The sequence below is a fragment of the Diabrotica undecimpunctata genome, chromosome 4 (assembly GCF_040954645.1).
Source record: "Diabrotica undecimpunctata isolate CICGRU chromosome 4, icDiaUnde3, whole genome shotgun sequence".
Classification (NCBI taxonomy): domain Eukaryota; kingdom Metazoa; phylum Arthropoda; class Insecta; order Coleoptera; family Chrysomelidae; genus Diabrotica; species Diabrotica undecimpunctata.
The window spans coordinates 47,672,489-47,694,074 of NC_092806.1; the positions used below are offsets into that span (position 1 = coordinate 47,672,489).

At 32.1% G+C, this 21,586-nt stretch overlaps 1 protein-coding gene across 1 annotated transcript; it reads right to left on the minus strand.

Annotated features, from left to right (window-relative positions):
* Positions 1-2,259: 2,259 nt before the first annotated feature.
* Positions 2,260-2,772, minus strand: LOC140438649 (uncharacterized). The gene has a single exon (XM_072528303.1). The coding sequence runs from the start codon at positions 2,770-2,772 to the stop codon at positions 2,260-2,262; it is 513 nt and encodes a 170-aa protein (XP_072384404.1).
* Between the last annotated feature and the right edge of the window lie 18,814 nt (positions 2,773-21,586).

A 21,586-nucleotide genomic window follows, 5' to 3' on the forward strand; every position in this document is an offset into this window, starting at 1 on the left:
AAATCATTTTCTATTAAAAAAGTATATGTTTGTGACGCATTGGCCAAGGACATGGGACATACAGTGTTACGGCTTCCACCCTACTATTGTTTATTTATTCCCATAGAGCATAATATGTGGCACCAACTAAAGTCAAATGTTAGGTCACAAAATGTTTCTCCGACTTTAAGTGGTAGTGTAGTCGAATTAATTAAGGAAATTAAGGAAATGTGTTGATGATATCTCCTCAGAAAGTTGGAAAAATTCAGTACGCCATGTAACGAACGTAGAAAATTCATATGTTACTTTGAATCACATAATTAAACCAATTGTTATTAATCTTGAAGAGGATAGCGACAGCGAAACAGAATTAGGTATTTAGGAATTCATAAATATATTGTGGTTATTTTGGGTATTTTTTTTTGTAAATATTAACTTGTATATATTTTTCTATATTTTTTTTTTCAATTAATCTATTTTTTGTACATTATGTATTCGTTTGTATGTATATACTGTAAATAGAACTATTATTACTGTACATTTTTAAACTTCTTTCTTCATGTTAAAAATTGTTCAATTATCAAGTATATTCACTTGAACAACCTGAAAATACCATATGAAATAATTTAATAAATTTTTATAATCGTGTATTACACAGCTACCAATGAAATATATTAAATAACAAACTTTCTGAAGTGCGACCCTGTGTACTTCGGTAGTTTATTGAGAGAATCTTGTATACACAATAGAATCAATTCAGGTAACCATTAAGCACTCAACCATTTTTCGTGAAACAAACTTTACTTTTTTGTCCATTGTTCTCTATCTTCAGCTGCTCTGAGAGTTTCTCAGAATGAGTTTCTAGCTGAATTCTTAATTTGGTTGGATCATCTAGTTGGTGATCATCCTCTTTATTTTCTCCCCGAAACGTTCCCAGAAACAATTAATCACTTAAAACTATCGTCACCTCTGCGTCCCACGTGACCGAAAAATTGCAGAAAATTGCAGAAAAAATGACGGTTTTCAGATACGCGAACACGCGACATATGATTATCCATGCGCGAAACAATGAAACAATGAAACTTAAGTTAATTCCGCAAACTTCCAACCACAATCTTTGCGATTTATTTATGGCCATTGGAAAGATCATACGCACGAAAAATTATAGACGTTTAAAATCGAATGTTACATCCGTTGTAATCATCGGTTTACACGAGATCAAGACATCCTCTCCTTTATATTTTCCCCTTATGATTGTTGCCGCAGTGAATTTATTCATTAGCTTTTTTACATCCAGTCTTGTTCTATCGCAAAGAAGTTGACTAATGTTGTTGACAACTGATCCTACTTTTACTGAAAATTGTGAGGTGATAGTCTAGACAATTCCAGTGAATTTAAAAACTGGGATAGTTGACTACACCATCCTAGGATGTAACTGTGTCAATTGATCTAAAGGAATCCAACTGTTATGTAAGAAAATTCTGAATGGTCGCTTTGAGATGATCGACATCTTTATTTTTCGCCGCCAATATTGCTCGTTCACCCAACCAATTATGGTTATTAAACTGCTGTGCTATATCTGGAAATATACGCTGAATAAGCCTCTTTTTTCGGTCTGGGAGGCCATAATGCCTAACAAATGACATAGCATGTTGAGGATATTCGTGCATGTGTCTCGGGCTTCCTACGTAATTGGCTAGCGAATAACCAGAAGACTTTGAAAATAATAGGTACTGCTCAGCGGTATTCCTGGATACAAACCAGGCATTTGATAATATCTTGCATAACCCTTAACCAACGTAATGAATTAATTTTACACAAACGACGTGGTAGAGTCCCTGGGACTCCATGTTGTCAAACTGACAATTTGTGTTCTGAATATTATGTTAGAGTTATTGAAAGTTAAAAAGACATTTAAAGAAAGCATATTTGTTATAAAAAGTTGAACAATACAAAATAATACCAACTTATAGGCCTGAATGAACCGAAAAATCTGCTATCAGCATTTGCGTCGATAAAAAAAACAAATTATTTTATATAATTTTTTCAAAAACGCGTTTTTTAAACTATATTGAATACTAAAATAATATTTTTTATACAAAAAGTTATTCTATACAAAAATTGTGTACACATTCACTACACATTTTTTTGCTAAATTGCAAACAGATCGGTTGTTTACACTGTATACACAGCAAACTTGTCTTCCTTTTTAATTTTTGGTTACATAAATAGCAGTACTTCCTTGCGTTCCTGGGTAAGGTATCTTTATGATCGTCATTTTTAGTTGGATTTATTCTTAGCACTTTTTGAATGCTTAGAATGCAAGAGTCTTAGTTCTCTTGGAAGACGTTGGTTAATTTCTCGTTCTCGAAGAAGTGGTTCATATAGTTGCTGTGCTAAAATCAGAAACTCTAATCTTGTATATATTGTTCTGTTGGCACAGGCCTGGTGAATAATATATGCAGTTAGTGCACTCATATCGATTATTCTAACAAATATGGCCATCTGCCAGCACCTGCTTCTTCGACAGCACGAGTATTTTGTGCATTTTTCGTCTACTGAATCTACGCCTGATTTTGTATTGTTATAAAAGGCATTTATTTCCGGTAACCCAGTTAAGATATCGTCTTCTTTCGTGTGATGCAGCGGGGATATTAAAAGCACAGCCCTATTTTTCTTTGGCACTCGAGAGATTAAAGTTTTAGTTTTTGTAAATCCGTATAAAGTTAAGTTTACAGATCTTAATCTAGATGGTAAGAACTCTTTAGAAATTTCTCTCTTATTCCTTTTCATAGTGCCAACGTATGTTAAATTATTATTTAGTAAAACATCTACAAGTTCCACTGATGTGTACCAGTTGTCGCCTGTAATATTTCTATTACTGCCAAAGATCGGCTTGCAAAGGCGAACCACTGCTTGGGAGGGAATAGAGAGTTTTTTTTCTTCTGTAGTCAAATCCTCTTATGCATCAGATCCTTTTCCAGAATATATATAAGTGTTATATACATAGTGGGTGCGAGCATCTGCTAAACATTTAATCTTTATTCCATACTTTTCGGGTTTACTAGCTATATACATTTTAAACCTACATCGCCCTCGAAAACCGACTAGCATTTCATCGACTGTAATATTAGCACGTAATACATAAGAATTTTGAGAATTTTGGTTGAATATCTTTAAAATGTGGGAAATTGCGTCAGTTTTAGCTCGATTCGCTCTTTCTTCTCGTGTATCAAATCGTAGGCATATTAGCACTAGAGCAAATCTACGAGAATGCCATTCTAAATATTTCTCTTCCCGTACAATCAGTAGCAAACAGTGTGTTAATGTCTTCATGGTTAGACTTGAAGACTGGTGTCAATAACAGAAGGCCCAAAAATTCATTGATCTCTGTATTATTGGTGTCTCTAAATTCTGTGCAGTTGTGATTTCCGTCCTTGTTGCGATATTCCCTCAGTTTGACTTTTGTATAATATACAATAATATCAACAACATCTCTAGAAAAAATTTTAAGCCACGCCACCACTGGTTCCATCTGCGTTAAAGATCCTTTGATACATAGTAAGCAATCTCAATAAATTAGAGCAGGTGTTCTAACATTGCGAGTAGGTTCAACTGATGCCCATTTGTACCTATTCTTTCCATAACAGTATCGTCTGTTTGGATCTACTTCATTCATTGAATCTTTATCAGACTCCTGACTTTCGTCCGTTTAACCATCGTTAGTATCGCTTGCATAAAATTCGCTCTCAGAACTATGGTCACTCAAAATTGGTTCTTCGTGTTTACTGTTTGGCGTGTCGTCACCATCTTGGTCGGAAAAATCACTATCGGCCTCTTCGTGCCATCGCCCAACAATTTCTTCAACATTAGCATCGTCCGGATGCACACTTTTTTTACTTTTAGAAACCGCCATTGAAATAAAAACCATCACAAACTACGTCGTAGAGTCCCTCGGACTCTAATGTGTTCTATTCGATAACTTTTACGCAACTGATCGCGATTTCGCATAAGCATAACGAAGAACTCATAACACCACTCGTTTGGATTAATGGTGGGGAAAATATGAAGCGTTGTTTGAACTGCGGAGTACGAGGGACTTCACGACGTCTGTTAAGGCATAAAGGTCTCTTATGTAAACTAAATCAGAATTTACCAACAAAAAAGTCCTATATCACAAAATAATTAATTAAGCGAAAAAAGCAACTAATTTATGCTATATCTTTAGAGACGATAAGTATGGTTTTATGCAGTTGGTCGTTGAAGGGAAGGGAAGAAGGGAAGGAAGACGAGGTATAGGGACGAAAAAAGTTCTCTTACCTGCGAAATTTACGCTAATGGTTTGATATCAGTGAGGTCAGCACAATTATACGATTAGCAAAAGATAGCGACGTATTTTAGCTGATGGTCGCCCACCTCTGATGAAGAGATGGCATAACACACAGGGTCATAAGTTAAGGAACGTTTATTGGTTTTAAGGGCAAAAAATTAAAAGTATCAATGAAAATAAAGTATTAGTCTACAAATCCACCCTAAAGGCAATTTGGGCTTATGTACTAGAATTATGCGGAACTGCCGCACATTCCAATATTAAAATAATACAAAGATTTCAATTCAAAATATTAAGAACTAGAATACTAGAAGTTCCATGAGTAATTTTTTTTTATTTAAATTAATGTGTCTCGGCTGCAAAGACCATTGACACAAACAATATTGTGTACAATAATTATAAAAAGCACATGTTACTAATTGCTACAGTTAATCTATAAGCTTAGAACCTATGATTAAATAATACAACAGTTTTATCACTAAGTTATAAGTTAAAAAAAAACATACAGAGAAATTAAAAGTGCATCCGAATATGTTGACAAAAAGTTTAGTAAATAAACCGCATACAGTTCGAAGGTTAAAACGAAAAGTTCTATTAGAGTTAATTGATTAATACTAAATTTATATGTAGTATGTACAAATAGCTGTCAAAGATAGGTAATATTGAAGACTAAGTTTAAAAAAGGGGTACATCACTGGATGCTTCCCTTCATGTTATAATACTTTAATTGTCAGTCCTATTACTTATTGTCTAATATCTACTTAAATATTTAGGTTGAGAATATATAGATAGATTAACTGTTCTTCTTCTTCTGACTGTTCAAAGAATATGCGTTGAAATAGAAGATATTATGTCATTATATATGAAATGTAAATTGTGAATAATTTAGTTTAATTCAATTTGGTAACAAATAATAAATACGACTGACAGTAGTATAGTAAACTGTATGTCAAAAAGAAAAGTCACAATTTAACACCCGAAGAAAAAACTATGATCGGAAATGTGCTTGAACGAAAAGGCGGGCTCTGAGAGCCAGATTAATTCGCTTTGTAAGCGATGTAGTTACATTATGTAGTATTTTGACAACAGTTTCCTAAGCTAGTGTGTACAGAGTAATTTAAACAGACGATAAAGCAAACGATAATAATACTTTGAAGGTTGAGATAAGAGCAACGAAATAAATAAAATTGGATAATACAACCAAACATGCCATTCGTCGTGCAGTACATGAATTTTATTTCAAAAAGGAATTTCCAACTATAAAAAAATTGCTTCTTTTCTTCAATCTAATGAAAATATTGTACCCCTATTGAAAAAGAAGAAATTATTTTATGACGCAGAAAGTATCTGAAACAAATAGCAAAATTAAAAAAAAAAAACATATTATTCAGATGAAATATGGTTAAATGAAGGATATAGTGTCAAAAAATTTTTCAAAGTTTAAATGTGAAAAACAAACGACAAGTTTTCTAACTGGTCTGTCGACAGGTTTAAAAACTCCATCTGAAAAGGGGAAACGGCTTCTTATTAGCCATATTGGTAGCGACTTAGGTTTTGTTAAAGGAGGTTTAAATGCGTTTGTTTCTAAAAGGACTACTGGAGATTACTATGAGGAAAGGGATGAAGATCATTATAAAAAATGATTTTCACCGATATTCTATTAAAAATCGAACCAGAATCTGTTATTGTTATGGATAACGCTCGATATCACAGCCGGTGTGTAGAACGGTTACCAACCACTAAATGGAAAAAATCCGAGATTGATTGGCTTGCTACAAAAATATTAAATTTAATAAACTAATTTAAAAAAAAATCGAGTTACTAAACAGATAGACAGATATAGACACATCTAAAACGAGACGACTACTAGAAACAATAGAGATGAGATTACTCCGACGAATATGAGGGAAAAGTCTGTTGGATGGGGAGAGAAGCGAAAACATAAGAATAGCATGCAATATAGAAGACATAAATGGATGGGTGACAAAACGGAAACAGGGGTAGAACGAACACATTAGTAGAATGACAGGGGATAGGATAGTACGAATAATATGAGATAAGTCACCAAATGGACGAAGAAGTATTGACAGACCAAGAAAAAGATGGTGCGATAATTTAAACAATTTAGGAGGGTAATACTGAAGAAGAAACCATCTTTACAGCCTATATACAAGAAGGAAGAAAAAGAAGAAGAAGAAGAGTTACTAAACTTAGCACGGTATCATTAAGATAAATAAAAATAAAATAAATAAAATATCCACGTCGTGGATAAAATGTATCGAGCATTTAGTGAAAGAAGAGCAGAATATATGGAACCTTGATAACTTCGCTGAACTTACCATGGAACCAGTAGTTATGGATCAAGACAAGATTGCGAAGACAATACTAATGCATCTGAAGATGACATAGGTGGCTCAGATTAGATTATGTATAATATGAGTTATTATTTGAACATATATTATTTTATTTTATGGAAATTATTTTTATTTTATGGTTATGATATGAACATATTCAGTTAAGGTAATCCACTTATTACTAGCAGTGAATCGTACCAAGAGTTGTGTAAATAATTTAGTTTTACCTAGGCTAAAAGTTACTAGATGATCGATTTTCTAATCCCATGTCACTAGATCTCATTTGACAAGAGGAATTAAATTTAATCCTTTAGGATTAGTTTACTTTATCTACGGCATCTATAAAATAAGAAAAGGATTTTTATGACCATCAATTCATTCTAAAATCCTGATTATTTCTTTAATAAAACCGCACGCCTTTGACTTGTCGATTTCCTTTCTCCTTAAACCTGCAAAGGTCTTCTATAAAAATATGAGTCACTTTCTACAATTCTGGTACTGTGATATGGTTGTAAGGATGTTTAATTAAATTTTAGAGCAGTATTACATTTTTAATATTTAATGTCACATTTTAATAGTATACTTTATGTAAGATAATAAAAATTAAGTGCACAAAATAAATACCCGTAGTTTAAATTATGATTCGTATTACATATGAGCATACAAAACTTTAATATTCTCGATTTAACCTGAATTCAAGTCTAGTGTTTTAATAAAGAGCGGATATTAAAACGCAAACCAGAGTTTCATTAAAAACTTTCACAGAATCGTAATATAAGCGAATTATACCACCCATACTTTAACCTGTTTTCTCAGTATACAATATTTAGTAACAATAAACTTCAACATAATGCGATTATTAAAAAAACCCATAAAAAATAATTAGCAAATTCCTAGTGCGTTGAGCATAGTTTTTACAATCTTGGTAATAGAGCAAAATTGAAAAATACGAGGCACTAAAATGGAGGGAGAAACTTTTTATTAAAACTGTTCCACCGCATAAAATGTAAAAAACATTCATTATTCATCAGTTAGGAGAACGAACGGAGTTGAGTATGGAACGCTGTTACTTGCATAACTTTGCATCATTGTAACATGCAAGCTAGTAAACGGAATTTTTCTAACGGAATTTTGATGATCTTAAATTAAAACGAATTATTATTCACTGTTTTAATTTAAAGTTGTACACCGTTACTTAGGTTAATAAAGTGAATCACTTTTATACAACACAACGTTTGGTGTGCTCTGTGAATATTTATTGATATTTCGTAACCTAACGTATAACATTAGTATAGTATAGGTATGTTTTAAGCAACACTAGAAAGACGAAAAAAAATTCCTTTTTTTAGTTACTGCTATCTTATAAAGTTTTGTAAATTTTCTAAATTTCTTATAAACTATTGGGATAACCCATACTCGTACCTCCTCCACATTGCCAAAGTGTCATGTCTGCCCTCGAGTCTTACTCTGCTACCGTTAACATTGTATTATATAGAAAAGTTCTTTTTTTTTTTTGTCAAAAATGTCGTTTTTCAATAAAATAGTATATATGAGTGAAACAATCAATTTACTAAAAATTTTAATATTTTAAATGTGCTGTAACTCAATGCAACGTTAAAAGTGGTATAAATAAAGGCCCTTATATTCCATTGTTTACCCGCTTCAAAAAAAGGTTCAGAGTTTTCAGAAAAAAGAGCAGGAGACACGTACAAAATTTAAAACAACCAACACACTGAGTTCTATTCTATCCAAAACTAAACCTAACAACCCATAAGAGAAATAAAATAATTGCTTTTATAAAATATAATGTATACTAGAGGACCAACTTAACATCGAGTTTTGATGTAAGTTTTGTGATATTTAAGATGGGCGGAGTCTAACGATCCATCGTTTCCGTCGCCTGGTGTAAATGTTCCAAAAATCCTAAAAATAAACTGTATCGACGCCAATTTTTTTAAATTGAAAATCGATACAGTAGTTTTTTAGGATTTTCAGGAAGAGTTACATTAGGAAACGGAAACAATATGATTGTTAGACTCCGCCCCTCTTAAATAAAAAACGGAAGTAAAACCGGAAGTAACTTTTTTTTGCATATTTTAGATTGTAAAATCCCACGTTTAAGAAAAAGAAGTCGGTTTGAGAACTCCAACTAACTAACTAACTAAATTTATATTTAAATATTATTTAAATTCAAAAAATACAGAAAACAGTATGATGCTCCGCGCGAGTCTACACTGTTCCACTTTTTTGAGAATACGCCACAATTTTACTTTAAAATAAGTTTATTTTTTATTTATTTATTTAAAATAAATTTAATTTAAAGTAAAATTGTGGCTTATTCCCAACAAAATTAATAATATATTTTTAACTAATAAATTAAAAACAAAGTAATGCTTACCTCATTATTTAATTCTTCAAGTATTAAACTCAAAACGCAGTCTAAATCTCTAAATATCAATTACAACACCTTACACACGCTGCACTTGTTGGAAACAGAATACTTCCTAACTAAACATAAAAATAAAAAAATACCAACTCATCAGATAGTGTAAAACAGACCCCATAAATTAAAATCGGAGACAGGAGGATCCCGAATTTTGAGTGGTCATTATCGTTATTCCTTAAGTGGAAACACTTGTTGGTGCATTTCAGCATTCGAGAATTGACGCGTTGTTGCATTGTGTATAATATTGAATTCCTATACTTTACTATAGGAAAAATTCATTTTATGGCCGCCATTTTTAAACCGGTTCGAATTTTTTAAATTTTAAAACTTAGGGGGAATCTACTCAACAATCTGTTTAATTATTCGAAAAAATTATTCTCCTATCTATCACCGTTTAGGAGAAGTATTGCGCATAAGAAAAGGGCTTAGCCTTTTAGTATATAAGATACTCGTATAACAATTTTTATGCGGAAGAAACTGCAAGAATACCAAGTGTCGGCATAAACGACCATGAAACATACGTAAATTACAGAGATTTCGACAGATCGCAGATATGCAAACATACCTGGGACAATAAGCACAGGAACAATGGGTAAAACGAAATGATGCATCAATAGTCATGAAGGAAACAGACATAAAAAAGAGAAAAATCAAAGAAGCAGCGTTAATTTTACTTAATGAAAACATTTGTAGCAAACCTTACAGCAGAATGTAGTAGGCTCTGGTTACCAATATCAAAAAAAAAGTTATAACAAGGATATATCAACATTAACGGACTAACAGAAAGTCAGAGAGACATTATCCATATATATATATATATATATATATATATATATATATATATATATATATATATATATATAATACATTTACACATAATACAAAACACATAAATACGTATACCAAATCAGAATTTGATATCAATACAAATGTGAAACAACTCAAAACATGGCTATGTACCGGCTCGGTCGAGTCTGGGTGACCAGTCTGTCAATATAGTCAAGTATCAACCAATTCCTAACATGTGTAATAAACTCTGTTTGGAAAAGTGTTCAAGACTTATTGGACGGCCTTTTGTAGAAAGGAACCAACCCAAAAATCGTATTCTTGACTAAATTGATGCTAAAGTTCTGATGGTAATAGAAAATTCAGTTCAAATCAAAAATAGCTTAAACTTAGAACATACATAGGTTTTAAAAATGCAAATGCAACATAATTATTAACAAATTAAAAAAAATATTTACTAATATGAAAATTAAAAGTATTATGTGTGTTGGTTCTTTTATGCAAAATAAAATTGATCAGATTCTGTTTAAAGATACTTTATTGTCTACAGCGAACAAAACATTATTAACAATAATTAAAAAATCTGGCGCACCACTGAAGCCATCTACATCGTGTATAATATCTATGCCGGTATTATTTGAATAAAAATGTTTGCAATCATTCGGAATCGAATGAATCATGGATTTAATGTCTACTAGTTTTGGGTTTGATATTTGTTTTTCATTGAGCCACATATATAGTAGTAGATCTTTAAATATTGCTGGTCGGCCCACTTGGTTTTTTGTAATATCCATTTCAGCATAATTTATTATTTGTTTTTCCAAAAAATTCAGTAGATTTTTAACGTAACTTTAAATTTGTTTTTTGTCCGACACGTTTCCATAATTTTTATATAATCATCTGGCAGGTAAAGTCGTTGTTGATGTTTTAGTGCACATTCCACGTCTGAAGAATCAGAATCATTTGGTAAGAAACTGTGGCCTGTTACAAGGAAACGCATGCGAATTCTTTTTTAAGAGGAATGTGACTACAACACAATTTTAAAAATAATATCAGTTTAATGTTGGGTTTTGACCGCCACAACAATACTACTATAAAATTAAGTCAGTTACTAAGCATAAACCAATTTCTTGGGTTCCGCGTCCTGCCTCGTTTTCCGTCTAGACGTAAAAATGACCTTTGTTGGTGCCACAAGAGTGAATGCCTAAATTATACAACCAAATTTGTCTCTTACAAAACAGAATCCCCTTTGCGAATTATGGTCATGGTAGTGTTTTTTTCTAAATCAAATGTTTATTATCTTTATTGGATTGTTTCATTATCTTTAGCCAGTTTAATATCATTCTTCATCCAGCGGCGGCCGGCCAGGTGAAGTAGGTGAAGGTGAGGTTCACCAAAAAAATATAATTAAATTGAGACAAATAAATAAAAAATGAAAACAACATTATTATATCTAAATTCTAAAATTAATTATTTATTCTCTTTTAATTAATCTAAAAATTAAAAAAGACAACTAGCTTTATTAGCGGTACGTACTTGACGGTCAAGTCCTGACCTGTGTCACTAGCCGTGTATTAATATAATAGGATTCAGGAAGAGGTGAATATCATTTTTAAAATGCGAAATCTATCTGCATGAGCGTCCACGGTTGCCATGGCAACGTGACGTCAGCCTATCCTTAGTGATAGCTGAGAAAACTGGTGAGTGCAGTTCCGTCTAAAAATATGTTATTCGTCTTAACCCACTGTTGGATGTGTATTTGGTATGCCTATTTTTCGGAAATTTCTATCAGCGACAATATTTTGAAATTTAGTCTATTATATAGATAATTTTTATATAGTATAGTGTATAGTATAGTATTTAGTAGTTTAGTTTAGTCACAGTATTAATTTTATTTGTTTAGTGCACTTTATTAATACATTTCTCTGTGGTTTGTTTCGGATTTCGGATATAAAGTGTTCTCGTGGATTTCGTTTGGACAAAAATAATCTTAGACAGACATGAATCCAATTAATTACTTCTTCTTCTTCCTATGCCGTCTCCATTAACGGAGGTTGGCGACCACATTTCTAAAAGTTTCTTTGTCTTTTGCAACGTGGAATAATTCGTCTACAGTCATGTTTGTCCAGTCTCGAATATTTCGGAGCCATGATTTCCTCTTTCTACCTATTCCCTTTTTGCCATCGACTCTACCCTGCATGATGACCTGCAGAAGACTATATTAAATGGTGGCTAAATTAATGACTTGGTGTGTAATATATTAGAGACTCCGTTTAGGCATTGGAAAAATGAAGATAAAAGGGATAATCTTTTACATGGTCGACCAACCAGTATTTTAAACATCTGCGTCTGATCCAGAGCGGTCGGCTGCAATCAGCATCTGACTTAGAGTGGGCGGCTGAATCGAAACTCACCAACCCGTTTTAGCAGGCCTGGTGTTTTAATCACCAAAAAACCCTCAATGAAATGTCAAGGTTCAGAAATAAAATACCCCAGGCAAGCAGAACGAATCGTATCTAGTATAAGTGCCCTAAAAAACTGTTTTCAAGTTATTATTGCCCTAAACTCTATACATTTTTTTTAACGAATTTTTAATGAGATTTGGGCGCGAAGTAGGTACCAAAACTCCTTTTAGCTCCAGCAAGCTTTCCTCATCTTCACCACTTTTTTAGGCCACGAGCCGCCGCTGTCTTCTTTTGGTATTTTACAATTTTTTATATAATTGTCATGCTATTCATTGAGTCTTTCTTTTTCGTTGACAGAAAAGGCATTTTGGATTCTACTGTGGTAGGTGACGCATATATTGCAGGTATCCTTTTTAATATTAAAAATTTTAAATTAAATTTTGTTAAAAATATACGTCTATATGTTTGAAAACTAACTGGATATTCATTGGCTTCTTTATATTCCCTGTACATTAAAGATAAAGTTCATTCTGCAGGTAGAAATAATTCAGCTTCAGAACTTTGGGATTTGCGGTAATGACTTTTGTATTTTGGTGTATTGTTTATTTGGCAACTACTACTAAATTTAATCTTACCAGCTGTGACTGTTAAGTCTTTTTGCAGAAAGGAACCAAACCGATTGGATGCCGTCTGCAGGCAACTTATTGAGTAAAGTGATATGCTGGTTTAGTTCGCTCGTTAATAAATGGCTATAGAAACTACCTGCTGGGTTAAATATTTTTTGGAGTAAAGTATATGATCCGTACTATAATAAGAATGGTATAATAGAAAAACTCATTTTTGTGGATTGGTTCCTTTCTTCAAAAAGACGTCCTGTTTAAATATGTTATTTTTATTATTTAGAATCTGACCTTATTTAGTTTTAAATCTTTTATTTAATTATAATGTAATAGCTAATTATAATATGACTTTAGTTTCACAATCTTTTAAATTCTCGCACTTAAATTGGCTGATTCATTATTGTCAAGTTCTAAGAATTCACTTGTCTGAAAAACAACATGTTTTTGGGAAACTTTATCAACCCAAAACACTATAGATTCCTTAAGGAAACGTACCCGTCCTTTGTGAATAAAGTTTAAAATGACATTTTAAGCTTAATTTATTGCTATGCGCGGATGTCCTAAGAACAAAGTAACCACGCTAGTCGACTTTCGTACATACTTATTTCTTCCGTATGTGCGTCCACTCTACAAAAACTTTTGTCGCGAAAGTATCAAAACCAGAATCAAGTGTGTGTCCAGACTACCCTTAGATTCCGAGCGGTACACCAGAAACAGACGTAGCATTCATAAAAGGTATGTAAATCACACATAGAATTTACAAAAAGTTATTAAATCTGCCAATTGTTATTTGAATTAAAATCTTTTACTTTACATATCCATTTATACCTATTGCAATTTTCATTATTTTAAATTAAATATTAATCAGCGACCTCATTAAGTTTTACACAAAACAAACTCATTAATTTAATTTAATAAAAAATGTTGAAAACGATTTCCATATTGTAAGTCGAAACGTTAAACAATTATAAAATTTAATTTTCATTACAATCAATTGCAGCTTAATCCCATATCAACATACTATTTAATTTGCCACATAAAGACTTAAATATAATATCTTCTTCTTCTAGTGCCGTCTCCGCTAATGAAGGTTGGCTATAACCATTGCAAATTCGTCTTTATCTTCTGCTTTTCTTAACAGCGTCTGTGTGTCTAACTCGGTCCAGTCGCGAATATTTTTCAGCCAGGATATTTGTCGAGGAGTCCTTTTTCCTTTGATTTTACCCTTCATAATCAGCTGCAACAACTCATACTTATCATTTCTAAGTCATTCTTAAAGATATGCCACAAAAAAATAGTTTCTGAACCAATATTGTTACATTGTGTGAAATAAATAGTAAACTAATATCCAAAAACAATTTTTTTTCTTTCATTTAAGTTTTTTCTAGAGACTATCCTGGTATGATATCTTAACTGTATTTCAAGTCAAAGAGAATACTGTTATTAGAATTGCTTTGAATATTTAAACTAGAAATAAAGATTCTACTTTGCTATAACCCTTACATCTTCTGCATGAAAACGATTAAGGCGTTGTGAGTTTATTTCCAAAGTAAATAATATCAACAGTTAGCTTCGTCGGAGAGAGATAATAACGAGCCTACAGTATTTCACCCCTAGACGGTTTGAGATATAAACCCCCATTTTCTTAATACGCGATAAAATAGTATCTTCCAGCCCGTTCCCAAACACATTCTGCAAGATATATCTTTTACACGGGATCCTCAACTAAAATATGGTACCAATATCTCCGAGTGATCTATCGCTTTATATAACAAATTCATTATTTTAGCGATATATCGATGAAAAATTACATGTAATTTTCCTGCTGCTCGTGATTTATCGGGGGACATAAAGTTTGTACTTTTGTATATTAATGGCGTTCACAAATCATCGCCGCTGCTTATATTATAGAGTTCACCGTAGGTATATGTTTGTTGCGAATTCCCGTTTGGCAAGAACAATGATAGTGTGACTGATTTATAGATAGAAGAGTATTTCCATTTTAAATCATTCATCAAACAAACATTAAAATATGAATTAATATACATATGTTTTTAGAATTCTTGATAGAAAATTAAAGTAATGGCATGATATTTTGAATTTTTTTAATTCACGAAAATACATTGTATTCGTTGGACTACTAGACCAACGTAGCAGATTTTTAAAATACTATCTGAAATATAAATGATTTCAATAACACATACTTTATCAGAAGTTTTCATGATTTTCGTAAAGAACTCTACTCCGTATAAGGCTAATACAAGATGGCAAAAGAAAACTTCTATTTCAGTCATTATTTTTTAGAGAAAATCAGCTGCAATGCATTATTCGCAAATTGTATATTCAGACTACTAATTTTGTAATATTTAAAATATGATGATGAGACGGTCGTAACACATGGAAAGCATTGGTTGCTCATTATCAGGAGCGTTGTCGGAAGTGGATATGAATAAGACTAATAGAAAAATCACAGTTGCAGCAAAAAAAACTACGAGATACTGAATACTACGAAACTGCAAAGATAAATGGATGCCAATAAATCTTAACCAAAAATTTATAAAGGACTAAAATTCGTTATAAAATATATCAATTTATTACATGAACCAAGCCATTAAGGTTAACATGCTTACTTATATAAAGCAAAACAATAGTCAATAAAATTAAATATCTAAAGCAAAACTTCAAAAAATCACTACTTCACAAAAAGAACAGCTCCAACACAAATAAAAATCAGAGTCGAAGGATTAAATACGGAATCCCCGGAATACTTTTACAGAGAAAAAAAATATCCGGGAAGATTTCTGTAAATTAAATATTAGAAAATAACACATCATGGAAAGCTCTAAAAAACTCAAAAATACCATAATTAACACAGCAACAGAACTACTTGGAGAGAGGAAAGTAACAAACACAAAACAAACATATTAAAAAAGAACAACCCATGGTTTAGAAAGGAAGTGAAGACAAAAGATAAAGAAAAGAAGAAAGCCTTTTTATAATACCAAACACAACAAACACAACAGGCATACAACTACTATACACAAATCAGAAATAAAACAAATACTTTAGTTAGACAAATAAAAAGGGACACTGACAGAGCTTCTTAAAACAGCTCGAACACGACTTCTATGGAATACAGTAAAAAGTATGGAGAATAATCAAAAGGACAAAGAAAAAAAAAATGAACGAACTTAAAAAAACGGAACACATTCAGAAGGAAATATTTGCTAAAGGTGACGATAATGAACCACCAACATCAGAGGTGACGGCAAACGAAAAAACAAATATTGAGGAGGAAGGAGTAAAGGAAGCATTAAGGAAATTGAAAAACAGAAATACACCAGGAGAGGACAGCACACCGAACGAACTCCTTAAGTACTGTAACCGTTTCAAAAGATTTAAAAGAAACTCATTATATATTTCGATTATTTTTTTTTTTAAATAAAACTTCTAACCCCATCTATCTGTCAAGTACCTACTTGTAGCCGACTCAAGGATTCTTCTGTAATTCCCAAATATATCCGGTAGATGAGCATATTTTTCAACTTGTCACTCACGCCCAATTTCCAGATTCAGGCGCCATGATAGCGCTTCGCTCTTTTCTGTTAAGACCGTCCAACCGTTAAGACGTGTTTCCAAAGTGGGTCTCAATTCAGAGGTAAGCTAATAAATCCTTTTCTTGTCCATATTTCAGATAGATATTTATTTTTTTAGACCCTTATTGGAGAGGCTATAATGCTGATATTATATTTCTAATACTCGTCGCAAGATAGTATTGCTATGGAGTTATTCCAGATCATGGCCCAGTAGCAGTATCTTTTTATGGAATCCCTAACCCCTCTTATCTAGGATGGTGGTGATTTTATATAGTACGTAGCTGAATCAATGGTTTATTTGGTGACTGATTAAACAAGAAGAGAAACAGAGCAGATTAAGGTTGTACCAATTTTTATTATACCTACTTTCAAGACAACAGAAATGATTATGAACTCAAAAAAAATGAAAATATAGTGAAGTGTTCTAATTTAATTTAAAGGTTTATTTTCTTCATTGTTCCTAGTTGATAAATAACTATATTATTTTTCAATGTAAACAAATTTCGAAATTTGGGGTTAATATATATATACATTCATTTTCTTTATAACCAATTCTTAATTTAATACGATACAAAGATTTTTTGTTTATGATAATGTTAACATAAAATAATATTTTGGAATCCCTTTGGGATAACGTAACTTTTAATGTTTTCTTTTTGTTCAATACTAAGAAATAATAAAGAATAGTTTTCTTGTAAACTTTCAATAAATCTTAATTTTTTTTTGCTCTTCCCCTTCGAGGATAAACCAGGGGTGGCGTCCAATAATAAATAATAATTTCATATTATCTAATTGTGCTTGAATTTAAAATACGATATAGTTTCTATAACCCCGCCCTATTCTCTTCGACAACGAGCGATTCTGGCCTTGTAATATTATTGTAGCACGGCAAGCGTTACATAAATGGCGCCCAACGTGGGGCTTTTGAATATTCCTGTATCTTCAGAGTTTTTTTCAATATTATTAGTTGTTTTGTACCCCCCTGTATATGTAATTAATTAAGTCTGTATGTTTTGAACCATTTTTTTAGTTCAATTGTGTATTTGTTTTATCCAATTTTTCATTAAATCAACACTGCTACTATTTTAGAATTTTTTGCAAAGTATTTATATGTATTCGTTTTTAATCTTCGTAAAATTACGTAGAAATATTCTCGTCGTATTTTTAATTTTGTGAAATACTTAAAACGTATTTGGAATGATGTAATAATTTACTGCTTACATTCGAATTTCTTTTTGTCGGTATTCTCAATGTGAACGATTATGTTTATTCCCCGTCCGCGTAAGGTAAACATTCCATGTTAAAGAAATTTTGTTTATGTCCATAAATTAATTCGTATCTAAACGATGGCTTTCTTTGCAGTTCAGTCTTATTTGTTGATAGAACCATAATAATTATATTCCTCAATGTGTTTATTTTAAATAAACGAAATGGCTCTTAGCGTTCGGTATTTGAAAAATCAATTAAGTGAATTTTATTTCTTGACCTTGATTCATGGTTTTTATTCGCCGAAAACAGCCGGGAATTATATCTATATACAGGCTGTCCCGACCTACCTAATTTTAAAATGTGTTATCTGGTTTCGTGCAGAATAATTACGCGAAATATTTTTTTGCGAGGATTTGAAGTTGAGCTCTTTAATTTTGGATGTTTATGTTTAGTCTGCTATCTGTTAAATTTTCTTTTTAATTTGTTTTTCGTTTATTTTAAAAATTTATTTTTTCATAGTTTAACTTTTTCGTACTTTGAAAAGAAAATTTTATTTCCTGAAAAGGAAAATGCTTTCTATATTTTACAGTCCATGGTTCTTTTGTTTTGAATGTATAAGGAAGTAATGATATAACTTCGTTTCTCTCTGCCTAAGGCGTCTTTGTTGAGAATATAGAGCGGAAATATTGTTACTCTCCTTCTGTTATGTTAATTTTATGTCTTTGTGTGGTCAGATGTAGTCGAAGTATGTTTTTGGTACTGGAACTTATTGTTATTTGTGGTTTTACCTTTTTTTTCTCGAGATGTCCTGTAGGACGTACAGGCACGTGACCTGTATTATTGTATCTTGAGTTATTTGTGTGATGTCAGACTGTTGTATACGCAGCAGCTTTCTTTTTTTGTCGTTGACATTTTTGCGGTCTTCTAACAGTTTATTAGACCACATATACCTTTTTGCTTTGAGACTTTTGGCTAAGGCTCAAAAGCTTTTATTTATTATCTTGTGTTCACGATACGGTACAAGTGAAGGTTGAAGTAGTTTGCTGTTGTCTATTGTGACTCTTTGTATAAACAGAGGTGAAACAACCCGCTGCCACCTATTGTGAATTTATCTTTTATCTGTATGTCGACGTTAAAACCACGTTTGTTTAACAATTGAAGTAGTTCTGGTACTACCGTTAAATGACCCACTGAGAATTAAAAGTCTATATTATTTTGACTCTGTTGGAGTTCTGCTAAAGAATGGTAAACATTTCTTTGTGATTTGTATGACGACCATATTGGATTCAATTAGGTGTCAAAAATGTTTTACTGTTCAACCTTTTTTTATTGTTGTGGTGTGTTACATCCAACATCACGATTTTTTATTATTGACGATGGACTGTAATATTTTTCTATTTCTTTGGAAGATTGTAATGATTCTTCCGTTCCTTTTAAGTCTTATCGTAAGCTTTTGTTTCGTGGAAGACTCTTACGATTTTTTTTTTGTTTCTTTTGGAAACAACAGTTTTAGACTAAACTGTTTGTGTATCGATTATGGTTTGTATGCCATATACCCATTTTCTTTCTTCTTCTCCAAGATTATGTATTAACGGTTTGGATTTATTTTCTTCTTTTGTCCTTTTGCCAGTCTTCTTGCTTGGAAATTTTCCACTGTGATCAATCCCAGAGGATATTCTTATGGAACTATTGGCCATCCTGCCTTTCTTCTAAAATGTTCAGTCCATTCTTAATTTTTAATTTTTTAGTTGATTCCCTTTACGCCTTGCGTACTTAATCTTTGCTACCTTCTCCAGCGACTATTCAACCCCTCCGTGGCCCGTGTACAGGAAGAGTTGCGCTAACGCGAACTTTATCCTGGAGAGGATTCGTTTCCTTTCCAAATTTTTTTAGCGTGGGGTCAGTACAGCACTGATACCCTAGTACTTAGTACATTGAATACCACTTTGCTTCGGCAAATTTGTCCCTTAGTGCTTCTTTCCCTTCAGGAAGTTGACACATTTCAATTTTTTTTGAGCTGTCTCGACAACCCTTGTTTTATGTCGGTGGTGTTGACTATTAGTCAGGGAGCATCCTGCTATAGTCAAGTGGATTAGTGGACCTATCCCTATTCCAATTAATAATTTTGTGTATCTCAGATGTTGTCGCAAAGAGACGAGCCTCTGGAAGTAGTGTAGGAGACTCCGCACGTCGATCTCCAGAGCAACTCAGTTTGGCTCGCACCCCAGTTCGTTGAACTGTTTTACTTTTTATTATTATAATATTGATCATTTATTATGTTCAATATGTCTATATGTATGTATATATGTGTATATATATATATATATATATATATATATATATATATATATATATATTGTTATGATATGTAAAATCAAGAAAATATTTGTTTGTTTAAAATATTTCAAAGTTCAACAAAAAATTAAAATAATTTAGGATAATATCCAACAAACATTTCGGAGAAGGAAAGTTATTAAATCCTTGAATTACCTGTACCAAACAAAATGTAAGCTTTACATCAATCATTTCTTTGTTATACTTAAGTGACCCGCATAAGTTTAAGTGAAAGCCAAAGAATTGAACGGGGTTTTTCAAAATCCATTAATGCAGTGATTAAAGACAATAGAAGGGATTATAGAAAGAGGTTTTTGTTAGTTTTTAAGATTTATAGAAAAATATTATTTGTAAATAAGTTTTAGGAAATTTATAATTATAGGTAAAAATTTGTTTGTTATCGAAATGAAGAAATGGGGGAATTGTGACGAGTTGTGATTGGCGGAGATTGAAAAAGGTGGGATAAGTGTGTGGGAGAAAGTTTAGCGAGATTGAGGAGAGAGAAAAGATATAGTTAGTTGGTTTCCAAGTCTTCAAGAAAGAACAGTGTTTGTTCTCTGTCGGTTCCCGAAATGTAGCAAGCAGTAGTGTTGAATGTTAGTGAGTTTTTGTGGAGTTAGTGTATCTGACAGAAGCTGAAACAACAAAATATTGTAAGTCATATTTCTCTACTTATATTCCAAGAGTCACTGTTCAGGCCAACGAGAGATTCAGTTTATCGTAAAGAGAAGATATTCCAAGAGTCAATTTTTCACTCGGGCCAACGAGAGATTCAGTTTATCGAGAGGAGAAAGGCTATCATAATTTGAATGATTTGTGCTTTTGAAGGAGATCATTAAGGACGATATACTTGCAACAATATGATGTAAGATTGCTGATTACATAGGGAGCGGTTGAGAGGAGATAATATAATCTACAAGGAACAAGGATTTGGACCACTCATCATCAGAGAGAGATAATTTTGTTTTCTGCAGTTTTTTTCTTTTATTGATAACACAATTTTTACACGTAATTTAGAAAGGATATAAATATTTGGATTAGGAGAGTTAGAATAGTTTGGGATTTTGAGATTTCAATTAATATTGTTTGTACCATTAATTTTTGATTGTTCACGTACGGAGAACAAAATTTTGAGAATCCTTATATGAGATTTGTTTATTGAAAACTTTTGAGTGTGAATTATTTCATTATTTTTATTTCAATATATAGTGTTAGATCATATGTGTTTTTTATTGTTCCGGTATTCTCTGGACCTTACCTTTCACATGTAATAGCATAGATATAGAAGCACGAATTGAACCCTGAGATAAAAGAATTAAAAATTGTGATAGAGTCATAATCATATCATTTAAATAATTTTAATTAATCAAAAAAATTAATTAGCGAATTATTGCTTGGCGCACCAAGACTTCAAATATCACAATAACTGGCTTCCAAAACGTGGGGCTTGAAAATATCGCAGCTTTACATTTGAAGGAAGGGAAAGAGATCTGGAATAAGTACAGGTAATCCAGAGATAAAAACATA